The 18149-nt window shown below is 23.7% G+C and overlaps 3 protein-coding genes across 4 annotated transcripts; 2 read left to right on the forward strand and 1 right to left on the reverse strand.

Moving 5' to 3' along the window:
• The first annotated feature begins 8242 nt into the window (after positions 1–8242).
• Positions 8243–9954, forward strand: LOC122852496 (acyl-CoA Delta-9 desaturase-like). Of its 2 annotated transcripts, none has more exons than XM_044152347.1 (5): positions 8243–8577; positions 8661–8791; positions 8876–9081; positions 9168–9353; positions 9444–9954. In XM_044152347.1, the coding sequence occupies exons 1-5, from the start codon at positions 8391–8393 to the stop codon at positions 9757–9759; spliced, it is 1026 nt and encodes a 341-aa protein (XP_044008282.1). In that variant the 5' UTR covers positions 8243–8390; the 3' UTR covers positions 9760–9954. The 2 variants fall into 2 exon arrangements, with proteins under 2 accessions (XP_044008282.1, XP_044008283.1); XM_044152348.1 differs by having other exon boundaries at positions 8530–8577; positions 8713–8791; positions 9444–9818.
• A 7-nt stretch (positions 9955–9961) lies between these two features.
• Positions 9962–11767, reverse strand: LOC122851002 (alpha-amylase 2-like). The gene is made up of 4 exons (XM_044150047.1): positions 11576–11767; positions 11023–11456; positions 10090–10945; positions 9962–9999 (listed from the first exon to the last, which is right to left on the reverse strand). The coding sequence occupies exons 1-4, from the start codon at positions 11765–11767 to the stop codon at positions 9979–9981; spliced, it is 1503 nt and encodes a 500-aa protein (XP_044005982.1). The 3' UTR covers positions 9962–9978.
• A 1100-nt stretch (positions 11768–12867) lies between these two features.
• Positions 12868–17823, forward strand: LOC122852467 (probable ATP-dependent RNA helicase spindle-E). Its single transcript, XM_044152295.1, has 4 exons — positions 12868–13008; positions 13304–13507; positions 13569–13860; positions 13946–17823. Exons 2-4 carry the CDS (start codon positions 13313–13315, stop codon positions 17785–17787), a joined length of 4329 nt encoding a protein of 1442 aa, XP_044008230.1. The 5' UTR covers positions 12868–13008; positions 13304–13312; the 3' UTR covers positions 17788–17823.
• Positions 17824–18149: the final 326 nt, after the last annotated feature.

Genomic DNA, 18149 nt, shown 5'->3' on the forward strand with positions numbered 1-18149 from the left:
CAATCAAAGTTATCAAGATTCAAATCAACTTTGACCTGAAAATATATGTAGCTATGAATCAAGGATATGATTGATCAATCAATAAGACATTTTTAAAAAACATAAATATATAAAATAAACAATTAGAATAAAAATATAGAAAGTCCAAGGGGAAAAAAAACAAGAAGCAGATCAACTTGAACTTCGAACAGTTTTTTCTATGATAATGATAATAATGATTGTTGAATAAGAAATAAAAAAAAATGGAGAAACAGACGGAGAAGGTGTTCTAAGCTGTTTTAATTTTAGTTATAAAAATATATATAATTCACTACAAGCATAGTATAATTCACCGATTGGTTGATCACCTGTTGCTCGACCATCCAGGATTGGTTAAAATCAACAGCGCGTATCAAACAAGTGCACACATAAAACATCAGTAACTTGAGAAATTTAAAAAAAAAAAAAAAAGGCGCATGCGCAATTTATAATAATTTAAATAATTATTAATAAAAATTTTTTACATTAATTATTTAACAAAAATTTAATAATATTTTTCATTTTAAAATTTAACTTTTTATATTAAAATTTTTTTAAGGATATTTTTGTTGAATATATATAAAAGTCTACTCCAAGACTATTAAATTTTTATCTATTTTTTTTTAAAAAGATAAAAGGATCTTGATGGCAAACAATCACACACCATGCTCCTTTTTGTTAATAATAATAAAAAAAAAAAAAAAGTGATTCAAGTATACGTGTTGGAATCTTACTGTCATTTTTTTTACTTCATCTCTTCCTCGTGGTGACTTGAGTTGTTTGAGTTCCTCATATATATATATATATTTCTTTTGAATGTTTAAAAGCGTGAATCTCTGTTACCTCACGAAGTAGTCTATCCCGACATGTATATACGGATAAAAGTGGAATCATGGTCTCGCATCATCACTCGTGTATTTTATTTATTTTTTATTTTTCTTTCTCAACATCAGCCTCATAGACATAGTACCTGAATGTATTTCTTTATGATTTTTTATGTATATAGATGAGAATATATATACATACAAACGACAGGTGTCTGACGTTTATAAAACATTATGAAATTCATCAAGGAACAAGTCAAATAACAGTAATGGCAATATTATATTTTTCCTTTCTTGCAAAAATAAAAAAAACAATAATAAAAAAAGTATAATTTAAAATAATAGATTAATGAATTTTTTAATTGAAATAATATAAATTAAAATAAATAAATTTGAATAATTAAAGTTTAATGTAAGTTTATTTTTTGTGTCAGTGAGTAATATATATGTATGAAAATAAATATAAAAGTGTTAATGCACCTGCCATCAACAAGGCTTCTTCACCTGACCAAAAAAAAAATGACCTGAGGGCACCCATTGGAGAATTAAGGGGAATCCATCAGGGGTTCTGAAAGTAGTATTTTACAACAATGAAACTTGAAATGCACCCTCGTAAAAATTTACTATATACCTGGTTTTTTATTTATTTATTTTTTTTTCATATATGTGAACCATATGAAACAATTTTAAATACACCACAGCCACATTTTATTTATCTTTTGGAAAAGTAGAGCTATGTGAGAGAAGGGTAATAAAAAAAAAAAGGAAAAGCTCTTTGGATTATGATAAAAATCATTCATCAATTTAAAAAAAAATATTAACGTAATCTCTTTAGTAAATTCATATACATACATATAATATTGATAAATTATCTGCAATAAATATAAATCAATCATAAAAAAAAAAATAAAATAAACATGATAAATTGATGTGAAAAGTGAAATCTTTAAAGTCAAAGTTTACATTGATTTATAAAATTAATGTAAACTGATATAAATTAATTATTATTTTGATAATTGAAAAAAAAAAAAAAAAAAAATGGAATAGTCTTAAATGATGAATTACATTGAAAAAAATTTGAAAAAAAAAAGTAAATTTATTATATTTAAGTGACTATGCAATTTTTCCAGAGTCACAGGTTTTAACCGGATTTCCCGTGAAATTTCTGAGCTTTATTATTCGATAGGGCGGTGGTGTTCCGGCTGAATAAAAATTTGTCGGTGGGACCTAACACGACAAACAAATTTTAATTTTATATAATAGTAGATGAGAGAGAGTTATAAGTCTCATACAAGGTGTATATATATATATAAATTTTTAATATGTATAATACAAGTTGTTGTGTATATTGCCCTGAAAGCCGTTTATTCCAGGACTCGTATATCCAGTTTTGGAATCGTTCACAACTTTGTACACACAGTTATGTAAGGTGCTTGCCATAGACGTCGATCGACGACTCATCGTCCCTTGAATTTTTTTTTTTTTTTTTGTCTAGCCATTTTTTATCTTTATCTTTATTATTATTATTATTATTTTATTTTTTTTCAAACTCATCAAAAGCCTTTTAACTTGGAAATTAAAAAAAAAAAAAAAAAGTAAATAATTTTTTATTCATTTATATTTTTGTAATTTGATGTAATTTCTACATTTAAAACTTTTTTTTTTTTTTTTTTTTATATTTTTATAACAGACTTTTTAATCAATGAATTGAGGAAAAAAAATATACAATTAAATACAAAGTCTTTGATGTTTTATAATATAAATATAAAATCAATTTAAAAAAATAAAAAAATTATTATGTTGTTTAGCTAGATTTAAGTGAAATTAAAAATTGAATCAAGTTTATTTACTAAAAAGCTAATTTAATTTTCAACTTTCCCTACAAAAATATATCAACTTATGGGAAATATAAATGCACAAGTTTCATATAATAATTAGTGTAAATAATATATAAATAAATTTTATATCCTATATATGTAATTTTTTTTTTTTAATTTAATGAAATATATGTAATTCTTCACACATTTAAACGTACTTTTGTATTTTTATTTTTAGTATATTTCGATTACTTGCAATCATGCAGGTAAACATTGTAATAGCCAGGTTGTTGTTTGAGTACATGTACTTATTTTATATACACCATCAGAGAGTATTAAAAATTTTCCTTTAATTTTTTCATTCGTACATGATAAATATATATTCTTAGTATTTATAAATTGATCGAGATTATGAAGGAAATCCGGATGTTTATAATTGAGAATAAATAACTTGTATATTTTGAAATTAAATTTCTATATATGTTGAAATGAAATTTAATGTACAAATGACTGATGATAAAAGTATATATATTAAAATTATTTTAAAACACATTTAAAAAAATGAAATTCATCAATTGATTTAATAATTTTAATAGAATATTATAATTTATTTTTTTTTCAAGCGAAATTCAGGGGGATAAATTCTTTATTTATTTTTTATACTATGAAAATTTATTTATTAATATATACATAATATCACGGATATATAATTCGCAATATAGTTGCTCAACCATAAACGACCTCATCGGTCTCGCGACAATAGCCGGCCTTGTCACGTCACGTTCCCATTGCGGCCCCGGCAACAAAACTCATGCCATTTTGTATTGAATATACAACCCACCTTAATAAATACTATTTACAAATAATAATAAAAAAAAAAAAACAGGAAAATATTTCAATCTCAATAAAGATAAGTTTATATCTTAAATTATATTATTTCACCTGAACTCACAATCTGAACCTTTTTCTTAAAAAAAAAAAAAAAAAAGATAAGTGAAAGATAAATATAAATTTACAGATAAATTCAAGAATAATTTTTTTTATCTTTTACAATTATTATATTTAAAAATTTGTCTCAATTATAAAGCGAATGTTTAATTTATAAAATTCAAAGAAAATTATAAATTATTTCAAACGGAAATTATTGATAATAGGGAGTATAATGAAAATGGCTAAAATTCAAGAGAGTATATGAAAATTTAAAAATGCAATTTTTTGCATTTAAGGGTCGTCGGTGGAGGAGATCGGTGTTGAGTGGTTGTAGTGGAAAAAAAATGAAAAAAAAAAAAAGAGTTAAAAAGAAGGAGAATATGCAGAGGTAAAAGAGAAAAATAAAAATAAGAGAGAGGAGATATAAGCGTGTAAAGAGATAGTGGTCGCTGACCCGTTTGGAACGTTGACTCCATGAAGTCAATCCCATCCAATCCTTTTTTTTTTTTTTTTTATTCAACCTCAGTGTCTTCCCCTCCGAGGTCTTACCTCACGTTTTACCGCAGTTACCCTATGCTTTAGTCTTACTCTGGCATTATTTATATTTTTTTATTTTTACTATCTACTTTTCATCTGCAATTTTTGTCCTTTATTTTTTCACCCTTTTATAATAATATATATATTATTGTTTATTTTTATTTAAAATGACAATTTTTTTTTTCTTTCCATCTTTTTGATTTCTTCATTCACTTGGCATTTTTCATGTTCACGTTTTAATAAATTTTTCAAGTTCTACATCTACCTAGTGACAATGTCTATATTTTTTTATTATTATATTTTTTATATTTGTTTATAAAAAAAATAAATAATAATTAAACATCTTCAATTAGGCAAATAAATTCCGGGAAATTATTATATTTTTTTTTTCGCAAATTAAATTATTTTCTATATACTTGAAGAGCCGGTTTTAATTTCATTAAATATATCCAGTGAATTTATACCCCTTCTTATTTTATTTATTAATATATTTTTAATATTTATTTATTTTTATTTTTTTGGCTAGCTATAATTTGAATGTGATTTATTTATTTTTTATTATACAAGTTATTGCGAAAAAATTTGATAACGGATTTTTGTTTGCGTGATCATTAAAGTTTTATATATTTTTTTTTCCTCTTATTTTTAAGCTTTTTAAAGTGTATAGTTTTATTTTTTTATATATTCATTATTTATTTAATTTGACATGGGCCAATTAATGCAAGGATAATGATGATAAAATATTGTTGAATATTGATTTTCATCAAGTTATTTTTGTATATTACGATGTTATTTACCGATTGGACATTATTATTATGTATATTTATTTATATATATGTATAGATTATACATAACATTACAGGGGGTTGTTCAACTCATAAGTTAACTTCGTTCGGCCTGAAGAAACTTTGAAGTTGTGCTGCCTCTTGGAAAGGTCCAGCCAGCCAAGCGCATCTACTCGAAGAACTCGATTCATTCAGGGCCGTGACAACATTATATTTTTAATCTTTATCTCTTATTTTAAATTGATAATATTATTACTATTTATATAAATTTAAAAAAAAATTTATTTTATTATATATATTTTATATATTTATAAACATTTTTTTCTAACGGAATTTTTAATTTTTTTAATTTTAAATAATTATTATCTTCGCTACAAAGTGCATGTATACAATTACAATTATTGTCCTATTGTTTATTTTCATTTATCTATTTTAAGAAGAGAAAAAAAAAAAATAATTTTTCTTATTTAAAATTAATTTTATGCAATTTTTTTAAAATAAAAATAGTATAATGTATAATAAAAATATAGAAATTATTTATTTTTTTTTAGTATAAGTTTGTTAGCTGAATACAGCTGCCATCTTACGAACAATATTCCAAGTCTTATTTATCAAATGAAATTAAGTACAATCAATCAAAAAAAATTTAAAATGATTAAATTTACATAATTTATTATAATATATTTTATTGATATATAAAAAATTGTATTATCTAAAAAAATAATCACCATGGAAATCTTCATCAGTGCTTTTAGCAAATTAACAACAAGATTACCATCACCAATATTTATCAAGAATAAAAATAATAAAAATAAAAAAAATGATTAATGAAAAAAGCTATAAAATGCATGTTTTATTAATTCAGCAGTTGTTGTTCGGTCAAATCGTAAAATTCCATAAAATATAAATTGTGCAGTTATAAGAGTGCTCATATAATCTTTATATTTTTTATAAGAAAAAAATAAAATATCGTGATTACATTTTATGACAAAAAAAATTTGCAAATAATAATGAATATTATTTTTACAAATTATTTAATTAGTTTTTTTATTATCCAATGGATTCCACCTGCTATAAATCATCAAAATAATAATCAATGGTTTTTTTTCAACAAAAATCAACAAGAAAAAAAAATCACACTGTTGAATTCAGATAAATTCATGGTGAGTATAATTTTTTGAATTTACATTATATTTTAATTTAAAAAAAAAAAATTTAATATACAGATTGATATTGTCAATGATTGCTTCAATGAAACAAAAGCCATTGTCATGATAACTGAAGACTCTAAAAAATTTAGTTTAACATCAGAATTGATATCGTCTCCTTCAATAATATTAATCAACAAAAATATCAAATGGGAAATTTTTAATAACAAAATATATTTCCCTTATTATTCACAAAATTTATCACAAACTTTACTTGTCATAAAAAGTTCAATGGAAAATCTTTATGGATATTTGAATAATTTAAAATATAATTCAAATCTTTGGAATACAAATCGACTGACAATTATAACAGATTTAATTGAAATAAAAAATTCACATGATGATTGCAATGATAAAGCTCAAAAGTATTTATTGACAGCTTGGAAACTAGAATTACTTCGTGTTATTTATTTATGTTTTGAAGATAAAAATTTGAAATTATTTTCATACAATCCATATACAAATGAAGCTCCAAAACCTTGGATTATTGATAAAATTATACCAGGTATTCACAATCATCCTTGGACTTTGTTTAAACAATATTACAATGTTAAAAAAAGTCATGAAAATAATTTAATTTGTAAAAGTTTGATATTTGATCAAACAAATGATTTAGGACAATATCCAGTCAATGTCAGTTTTGTTCCATCAGAACCTTCATTAGTTGTCAAAAAAATAAATGGCATGATAACATTTACAGGAATGGATGCTGAAGTAAATTTATTATCATTATTAAAAATGAATGCAACAATAAATTCAACTAAAACTCATCGATCAATGATTATAAAATTATTAGATGTCAATAACAATGAAACGATTGATAAAAATGATGATGATTCATTTTATTATTGGGACATATTTATTGTATCAATGGCAATTTTTTCAAATGGAAATTTAATACCAACTGATTTACGTATACCAGTAAAATTTACAACAATATCAAAAATAAAATATTTATCTAATTTTGAATTAATTTTACAATCACCATTACGTCTTTATATAATATTTCTATCATTTGGATTGATATTTATATTTATTTATTATATAAAATACAAAAAATTAAATAATTTTTTAATTATATTAAAAATTATTTTAAGTATATCACTTATTGATTTACCAAAAAAATTATATACACGTATTGTATTATTTTTTATAATTATATTTTTTTTTATAATGAATACAATTTATCCGGGTGATTTGGTATCATCATTAACTGTTGCAAAAACTCAATATAATATTGAAGAAATATCAGATATTAATAATTTAAATTATAAAATTTATGTTGAAAAATTTTTAATTAAATTACTTGATTTAAATGATATTAATAATTTACATGTTTTAGATAAAAATCATAGATTTTGTTATGAAAATATAACACAAAATAATGAAGCATGTATAACACTTGATCCATATGCTCGTAGATTAAAAAAATCGTCAAAATTATGGGCAAATGAATATCATTTACCAAAAAAAGCATTATTTACAAGAAGTGAATCATATTTGTATAGAAAAACTTGGCCACCATCAAAACGTTTTAATGATTATCATTTAAAAATTATGGAAAGTGGTTTATTAATGTATTGGGAAAAAAATACTCATGTAAATTTGAAAATATCAAAAGATGATAATGTCTCAGAATTAAAAAAACTTAATTTTCATGATTTAAAAATGACATTTTTTTTTCTCATAACTAGTTTATTTATAACAATAATTGTTTTTATTGTTGAAATAATTTTGAATTATTTTAATAGAGTTTTTTAATTAAAATTAATAATAATTTATCATTGAATAAATAGAGAATTATTTGATTCATTTTCTTTGAAGATATGTTTGTGTTGTGATTTAAATATATATTCTATAATAATAATTGTATGATTGTTTATTTTATATATTGTCATTAAGGTCATAAATTAACCCCAAACTCAACAACTTTAAACTCAGTAAGCTGATAAATGCGCTTCTAAAAGAACGACAATATACTATGCAAATAAAATTATAATAATTTTAATTTCCAAGTTTAATAGTGGCATAAAAAATAAATGAATAAATTATGATTCATTTGGAATAATTTTAATTTATATATGTATATCATTGTAATAGTCAATTGTAATATTTTATATTTCAGTTGATATTGAATTGTTCTATCTGTTCATACGATAATTATTATGTCTAGAAATTAAATTTAACAAATAAATAAATATCTTTTTTGTTAGATTTATGTAACTAAAAAAATAAAAATATATTGTTTTAGCTGTGTTGATAAAATTTAAAATGTCAAGTAAATTTTCCGAAAACAAAATTGAAAAAATTAACTCTAAACATTTGTTAATGAAAAAGTTTAAAAAAAAATTTTTTAAACAAATTATCTGGACTGTTGTTTTTATTTTTATTCATTTATCTGCTATTAGTGGACTTTATTTTGTTTTTACATCAGCTAAAATTATCACCACGATTTTTTGTAAGTTTTAAATATTTATTTTCAATTTATAAATAAATAAAATATGTAAAAATAAATTTATACTTTTTGTTGAATTAATTTAGCTTATATTTTATTTTTACTTGGTAAATTTGGAATAAATGCTGGTGCACACAGATTGTGGTCACACAATGCATACAAAGCAAATTTTTTACTTCGTGTTATTCTAATGTTTTTCAGCACATTAGCTAACCAGGTAAATAAAAAAAAAAAAAATTCCAACGATTTAGAATGAAAAGCTATTCCAAAAATATAGTTTAAAATAATTTTCATTTTGTAGAATTCAATTTGGAAATGGGCTAAAGATCATCGAGCACATCACAAGTACATGGAAACAAAAACTGATTCTTGTAATTCTGTTTATGGTTTTTTTTTTTCTCATGTTAAATTATTAATATTCAAAGAGAACAAAGATACTGATAATATTGAAAAACATATTGATTTACAAGATCTTGAAACTGACAATGTTGTTATATTTCAAAAAAAGTTAGTTATTTCCCAAAAAAAAAAATTCATTTACTACATTCAGGTATTGCTTTTAATTTGAAATAAAAACTTTATTATTTCGACAGATACTATGTGATCCTGGTTTTATTGGTTTCATTTATTTTACCATCAATAATACCAGTATATTTTTGGAATGAATCATGGATTAATGCTATTTTAATTACTATTTTTTTACGTTACACGATTGGATTATATGAAACATTTTTTATAAATCTAGTGACTCATAATGATTATGGTAGACCATATGACAAGTAAGTTAATTTCAAACATAAATTAAATTGTTTTTTTTTTTTTTTATAAGTATTTTCACTTTGCTAATATATTTTTATTTATTTTTCAAGGCAAATCAATTCCAGCAAAAATTATATAGAAAGTTTGGGAATACTTGGCGGAGAATGTAACAATTTTCACTATACATTTCCATCAGATTATAAAACATCAGAGTATTATCATTACATGTCTAATTGGACAACTGGATTTATCAAATTATTAGAAAAAATTGGCTGGATATATGATGTTAATTGTGTATCTGAGCAAACAATAAAAAAACGTTGTTTAAAAACTGGTGATGGAAGTCACGAGATATGGGGTTGGTGTGACATTCAACAATCACAAGAAGAACCTGAAGAGGCAATTTTTAATACCTTCTATACATAAAATTAAGTAAACATGTAAATTAATAAAAATAAACTCATCATTAATTTGTTTAAATATTCAACAACATTCATCATTAAATAAAACTAACAATTATTATTTTTTTTTATTAATATTCTCATTATTATTCATATATGAACAAAATAAATAAATAAACAATTAAATATACACATTATAAATAAAACGAAAAAAAAAAATTCTTTAATCATCTCTTTGGAATTTTCAATCAATTTTCAGCATTTCCTGTATAACATAAAAAATTATCATTAAAAAAATTAAAAGAAAAAAATTAAAACAATATTTATAAATTGAAAAAAAAATTATTCAACTAACATTTTTGTGAATTGCAAGAACTCCATCTTCATCATTTAATAATAATTCAACATATGCCCATCCAGTTGAATTAACTACAACAGTTTTTCCAGTACATGTATTATTTTTTTTATAACCAGATATAATATCACAGTATGTACCAGCTGGTAGTTGTGTATGAATATCAGTTTTAAGATCATATGAATCAGAATTGATAGCAATAAAACCAGCATTACCACGTGAAAAAGCAACTTGACTGTTCCAATTATCCCACCATTCTGTTATTGTGCTGTTATTAACAATATTACGAAAATTAACCATGTTATAAATTTGACGCCAGCGATGTTCACATATCCAACCATCATCACAACTACCATCTTCTTTGAAAACAGGTGAAATAATATTATCTTGTGAATCTGCTGGTGGACCTTGATTAGGTGAATCAAATGAAAATGAACTCATAATTTGTGGAAGACCATATGTATGTGCTAACATAAATGCCACAGCCATTTTATAAAGTTTAGATTCTTTGTGTGTCAATGATTTTGCCAAGTAACCACTACGTTGAGTATCATGATTATCAACAAATACTAATGCATCAGAATTTTTCATCAGTCCCCATTCTTCACCAATATTAGCAAACCATTTGAGTGGATTTAATCCTTTTATTCCATCATAAAGATTTGTTGAATATTTAAATTCAGTTATTACTCCAAGACCATTGTATTCTGTTACTGATATACTTCCTCCATCAACAACTTCATGATAAATAAATGGTCTTGAATTTTTTTCAAAGCCATGAGCAATACTTAAATTATCAAGACGTGAATATATTATTTCTAAATCAGCAGGCCACATGTGTTTTGCTGCATCAACTCTAAAAGAAAAAAAAAAAATACATTTATTTATTTATTTTGAATATTAAAAAAATTGTATTTTATATATTGTATTTACCTGAAACCAGCAACTCCAATATCAATAAGAGCATTCATAAAACCAACAATTTTATATCTCACATTTTCAACACCTTGATTTAAATCATGTAATCCAAAAAGTTCACAATTTCTTACTTGAACAGGATCATTGTAAGCAGTAACAGTACATAATTCGTTAAAATCAGATTTATCAAATGGTACTTCATAGTAATTTCTTGATGCTGGATCTGCATGTGAACCACCGACTCCAATTGCATCACCTTCTTGATCAGCACACATATGATTAAGAATAATATCAACATATATTCTAACACCTGCTTTGTTGCATCTTTTCAACATGTTCTTCAGCTCATCTTCACTTCCTGAACGAGTTATAAATTTATATGAAATTGGTTGATAACGTTCCCACCATGGTCTTGTTGAAATTATCACATTCTCTTGAACAGGTGATATCTAAAAAATATATTTTAACATTCATAAAATATATCATTGATAAATCTTTAAATATTTATTAAATTTTATTATATTTTGTTGATGAAAAAAAATTAATCAATTAAGTAAATTAAACTTACTTGGATACCACCAAAGCCTTTTGGTCCTAAAAAGTTTTCACACTCTTCAGCAATATCATTCCACTTCCATTCAAATAAATGCACAATTGTATCATGTTCAGGTAAAAAATGAGGATTTTTATATGTATCAACACCAAATGCAATTGATGTCACAGAGCAAAAGCAAATTAACGAAAATACTGACCACGCCATATCGTTTATTAAATATAATTTTAAAAGTAAGACCTATATATATTATACCACAATCTGTTTGATAACATTATCAATCACATCAATCAAAATATTTTATTTAAGGAATTCATCTAATCTAGTATAACAGCTATTATTAGAATTGATTTTATATTTTTAATAATTTAATTTAATTTTTTATTAACTAAATTATCAATCTATTTTACAGGTTGGTTTATTTATAGAATATTTATTTGAGTACTTAATAATTTTTCAAGTACCTTCAATAAATTCAGGGAATTTAGATTATCATCATGTTTTTGGATCATCTTGATGAACGTAATGTCTACACTTTGTACCACAAGACAACCAATGTAACTAAATGATATTACATAAAAGTGCCTTTTTTTTTTTTCAATATTTCTGTGTCATTGAGTGGGTTTATCATTTATCAATTTATTAAATTTAATAAAAACATTTTTGGAATTTTATCTTACCTAGTGAGAGGTCATCTGTTTGCACGTAATGGCGTGATTATTTCAATTATATCACTTCTGGGCATCTCTGGTTTATGTGTATGATTTATTTATTTTTTTTTTTAATTAATATCATTTGTTTATTTTATTTATTACACTCAATTAAACTTGCACATCACTCTGACGAGTCACTGAAATCTATTCACTCATTTCACTCACTCATGATAAATTCATCACTCAAAAAATATTTACTCATTTTTGCGTTTGTCTTTACCCTTTTATTACATCATCCAAGCGCCATATTGTTTTTGTTTTTGTTTTTTTTTTTTTTTCATCAACAACCCTATTGGTCCAATTTATTTGTTTTTTTTTTTCCAATATTTTTTTATAGTTTTTAATATTAATAATTTATTATTAGATAATTAATTGTTTAAATATATAATAAATTTTTAATTAATTAATTAAAAAAATATTTATTTAAATTATTAATTAGTTATTTAAATAATTATGATAAATTTAAAAATAGTTTCAGCGCCAAATCGGATTTGATTTCCCATTGGTTCTCTCTCTCTCTCTGATCTCAATTCACGTAATCCCCACTACAATCTCTCATATTTTTCAGTCTCTCTTTTTTGTCTCTCTCTTTAATTTCTCTTTCTTTCTCTCTAAATCTGGGCATACAAAGGCACAAAGGATTTCAAGTGTGGTCTTCTTATTACACACGAAAAGATCGTTAGTCTAATCTTGGTGATAAATAAAAAAACAAAAACAAAATCACATTCAATAACGGTAAAAATATATATCTAATTTAATAATCTAAATTAAATTCTCAATATATTCAACAATAGATAGTTAATAATAATATAAATTAAACAATATTAAATTAATTAATCAAAATAAAAATAAAACAAGTCAAACTAATGCGTAGAAGCAATTTTTTTTTTTTTTTATTCATACATGTTCACATTTCTTTTCTTTTTAATAATTAAAAACGTAATAAATTATTAGATAATTAAAAATAATTTGTTTGTCTCCTTATCAATATAATAATAATAGTACTCTTATTAAATGATTGTTGTTGCAGGTTAACACAATGGATCCAAAAGAGGTTTTTGGTATTGAAAATAGGCGTAGTTCATTGCAACAAAAATCAAGAAGAGCTTTTAATGATGCTGGTAGTATTTCTGGATCAATCTCCAACATGAGTCTCATATCCATGAGGACAGTTGCATCTGGTACTGATTATGCTGAAGCATACATCAAAGCTGAAGATCAAAAACTTTACCAGGTATTTATTATTATAATAAATTAATTAATTGTAAATATATATCGCTGTTTTATTTTTACAGAGATCACTTGCATGTTTACGTTCAAGTAAAGACAATGACACTGATTCAGTTGTTTCAAAAACAACAACAGTTACTAGTGAACAAGTTGATCGTCTTGCTAGTACATATGAATTTGGAAAATTTTCTCAAGACACTTTAACAATATCATCAGTTAAAGAAGATATTATTGACATGATAAATACAAATCCTGTTGTGATTATTCAAGGACCAACTGGTTGTGGTAAAACAACCCAAGTACCTCAGTATATTTTAGAAAATAGCTTTATAAATAAAGTTGGATGTAATATTGTTGGTAAGATAAAATAAAACACGATTATTAATTAAATGATAAATTTATTAATTAATTTTGATTTTAATTATATTTTACATAATTACAGTAACACAACCAAGAAGAATTGCAGCAATGAGTATTGCAAAACGTGTTTGTGAAGAACGTAACTGGAAATTGGGAAGTCTTGTTGGTTACAAAGTTGGTTTATCAAGTCAATTATCAGAAGATACCAGATTAACATATTGCACAACTGGTGTATTACTTTGTAGACTTATTCGTGAAAAAAGCTTAAATAGTTTTACTCATATTATCATTGATGAAGTTCATGAACGTGATCAAGACATGGATTTTTTACTTCTTGTTGTTCGTAAATTATTACGTACAAATTCAAGTTCAGTCAAGGTAATATTAATGTCGGCAACAATAAATGTTGATAAATTTGCTAAATATTTTTCAATTTATGTTGGAAAAAAATTAACAAATGCACCAGTTATAAGTGTCATTAAATCAAGTCATTTTAAAATTCGTGAATATTATTTATCTGATTTACGTGAACTTGGTGATCTACCAGAAATAATTGAAAATAATCCAACAATAACATTAAAAATGTTGAATTTATGTAAAAATTTAATTTTACATTTTGATACAATTGAAAAAACAAAAATAACTGATGATAATAAAATTGAAAATCGACCAACAGTACTTGTATTTTTACCAGGAATATATGAAATTGAAGAAATGCATAGAGTATTGATTGATGTTAAAAATTTAGAAATAGTTGTACTCCATTCAATGATAACAAATTCAGAACAATCAAGAATATTTTATAATGTACCAAAAGGTTGTCGTCGTGTTATTTTAACGACAAATATTGCTGAAAGTAGTATAACTGTACCAAATGTAAAATATGTTATCGATTTTTGTTTAACAAAACAACTTGTAACTGATTCACAAACAAATTTTCAATCACTTGAATTAGTATGGGCAAGTAAATCAAATTGTCAACAAAGATCTGGACGTACTGGTAGAGTTATGAATGGTAGAGTTTATCGTTTAGTACCAAAATTATTTTATCATACAACAATACAAGATGAAAATACACCAGAAATATTAAGAGCACCATTAACAAGAATTTTTATAAAAGCAAAATTACTTGATTTAGATAAACCAGAAGCATTACTTGCACTTGCTCTTGATCCACCAGATTTAACAAATCTTTTTTATGCTGTACAATTACTCAAAGAAACTGGTGGTATATTAATTGATGAAAATGATAATGATCCATGTGATGGTACATTAACTGATCTTGGTATTATAATGGGTGAATTACCAGTTGACATAAATATTTCAAAATTAATTGTTCTTGGTAATTGTTTTAGTATATTAACTGAGGCTATTATAATGGGTGCAAGTATGGCTGTTAAAAATATGTTTAGTTCACAATTTCAAAAAAAATTATCAGCTCATAATGCAAAATTATTTTGGTCACAAAATAGTTCATGTGATGGAATATCATTTTATAATGCATATCGTATTTGGCGTCATAAAAAATCAAATTTACAAATTAAAACAAATGCTGAAGAAATTGCTTGGGCTAAAAGAAATTTTCTTGAAGTACGTGTATTACGTGAAATTGATTCACTTGTTCATGAACTCACTGATAGACTTGATAAATTGGGCATTAAAGAAAGTGTTGGAACAAATAAAGTTATATGGACTGAAGATAAAAAATATTTTGTATTAAAATTAATAACAGCTGGTGCATTTTATCCACATTATTATATTACAAAACCAAATAATGATGAAAAAGAAAATACAAGATGTACTGGTGGTTTAGATCCAACAAAAACTGTATATTTATCTGGTTGGCCTGTGTTACAACCTGGTATGCTTTATGCAAAAAGATTTCAAGATATATTTTCAAATTGCAAAAGTATAACAAACAATAAAATTGGTGTTAAATTTGATCATTCAAGTCGTGTATTCATTGAATTTAGTAATATACAAAATAATTATGAAGTTAATTTATCAAATGATAATAAAGAATTAACAAGTAAAAATATTGTTGGTGATATACCAATGTCTGTTTATCAAGCTATTAAAATGCGTTCAATTAGTGATACAATTAATATTCCAGTTATGCCATTGAGCCAAGCACATCAATTAGCTGATGAATTAAATATTGAAAAAAAACCACAAACAATTTATTTACCAAAAGAAAATATGCCAGTTAAAAATTCAATATACATTGATATACGTCCAATACTTCCATCAATTGATACAACTACAATTAAAATAATAATTAAAAATATTATTAATCCAGGTTTTTTTTGGGCATGTATTGATGATAATAAAATACAAAAATTATATGAAGAAGTTGATTTTAATTTAAAAACAATTGATTATAAAACACTTGAAAAATTTGATGATAAAGCACCAAAAATTGGTACACTTGTACTTGCACAATTAAATACAGATGACAATGAAAATTCATATAAACGTGCACTTGTACAAAATATAACAAAAAATGGAAAAAATACATTTTTAGCAATGTTATTTTTCATTGATTTTGGTATTACAAAATCTATGTCAATATATGATATACATAAATTACCAGATGATCATAAATTATCTAAAATTCCATCAATTGTATTTCAATGTCGTTTAACAAATATCAAGCCTTTATCAATAAATAATACGACAAGTGATGATTGGTCAATTGAATCAAAAAAAGAATTAACAAAATTAATTAATGGAAATAAAGGCATTAATGCTGAAATTTATTCAGTTGTTAATAGTATTGTGTCAGTTAATTTAATAATAACAACAAAAAATGATGAAGCAATAAATATAAATAAATTATTTATTGAAAAAGGATATGGTGAATTTAATGAAGAAAATTTCTTATCAAAAGATAATCATGAAATACGTATGAATAATAATTATTTATCAAAATCAGAAAAATTTAATCGTGAAGAAATGCAATATAGTCAACTTTATCTTGCTGATACATATGTTGATCCACCAAGTATTGAAGATTGTACAGATAATGTTAAACTTCGTGGACCATATTCACCACTTGAAGTTAAACTTTATGGTTTAACAAATATATCAATGGGATTTAAAATACATGTTCATGAATCATCTGTTAATTCGGTACTTCTTGATTCTGGTATTGATAAAAATTATTCAAGACTTCTTGTTGCTGCAAATGAAGTACAAAGTATTAATTCAAATAATATAACATTAATAAACACAACTCTTATGCCATGTATACCTGGTTTATGTGGTTTAATATCATTAATGTTTGCTCCAACAATTGAGCTTAGATGTAATTCACTTAGAACAAGAAATACTGGTGTTCTTTGTGGTCTTGGTTATGATAAATCTACCAAACAAAGTCTATTTCCAGAACATGATATGTATGTTGATTTTGATGCTGATATTACAATTAATGATTTACAAAATATTAATAAATTACGATACTGGATGAGTAAAGGTATATTTATTACAAATGAATCAGATTGTGATGATAAAGAACGTGCTGAAATTACACTTAAAATACAAAATAATATACATGATATATTGTTAAAAATTTTTGATATTAATCGTGAATGTGTACCAAGTGAAATTGATGTTAAACACAGTCAATGGCATCGTTATAAATCATCAAATTTTACAAAAGTTAAAGAACGTGAAATTGATAGTAAACTTATATTTAAATTTCATCAAGCACTTCTTCTTGATGCTGAAGATAATAAACGTGAATCATTGCTATTACATTTGGATGAAATTAAAAAAATTGCTGGTCTTACTTCTGCTGATTGTCCAACAAAAGATTTTCAATGTAAACTTTGTGATATTTCACTTTATGGTCTTGCAGCTTTACGTAGTCATCTTTATTCAGGTGAACATCAGATAAAAGAATCAAAACTAAAAAAAAAATAACTTAAATATTATTATTACTCATTTTTATATTTTTCATTTGACCAATTTATAAAATTTATAATATTCTTTTTTTTTTTTTCTTTCTTTCTTTCATTATATTTTTTTTTATTAACTAATAAAATTAATTAAATAAATAATAATTATTGTATTTTTTTTCTGTAATAAATTTACATTGATTATTCATTTGTTTAAATTATTGTTTATTTTTTATTTTTAATTATTAACTTTTAAAAATATATAATAAGATTTTTATTTTTTATTATATTAGCTCCATAAAAAAATATTAATAACAATTTATTATTATTTATAAAATATTATGATGATAACGCAACGTATACAATTTTAAATAATATTTATAACGA

This window comes from Aphidius gifuensis, linkage group LG3, assembly GCF_014905175.1.
Source record: "Aphidius gifuensis isolate YNYX2018 linkage group LG3, ASM1490517v1, whole genome shotgun sequence".
NCBI classification, from domain to species: Eukaryota; Metazoa; Arthropoda; class Insecta; order Hymenoptera; family Braconidae; genus Aphidius; species Aphidius gifuensis.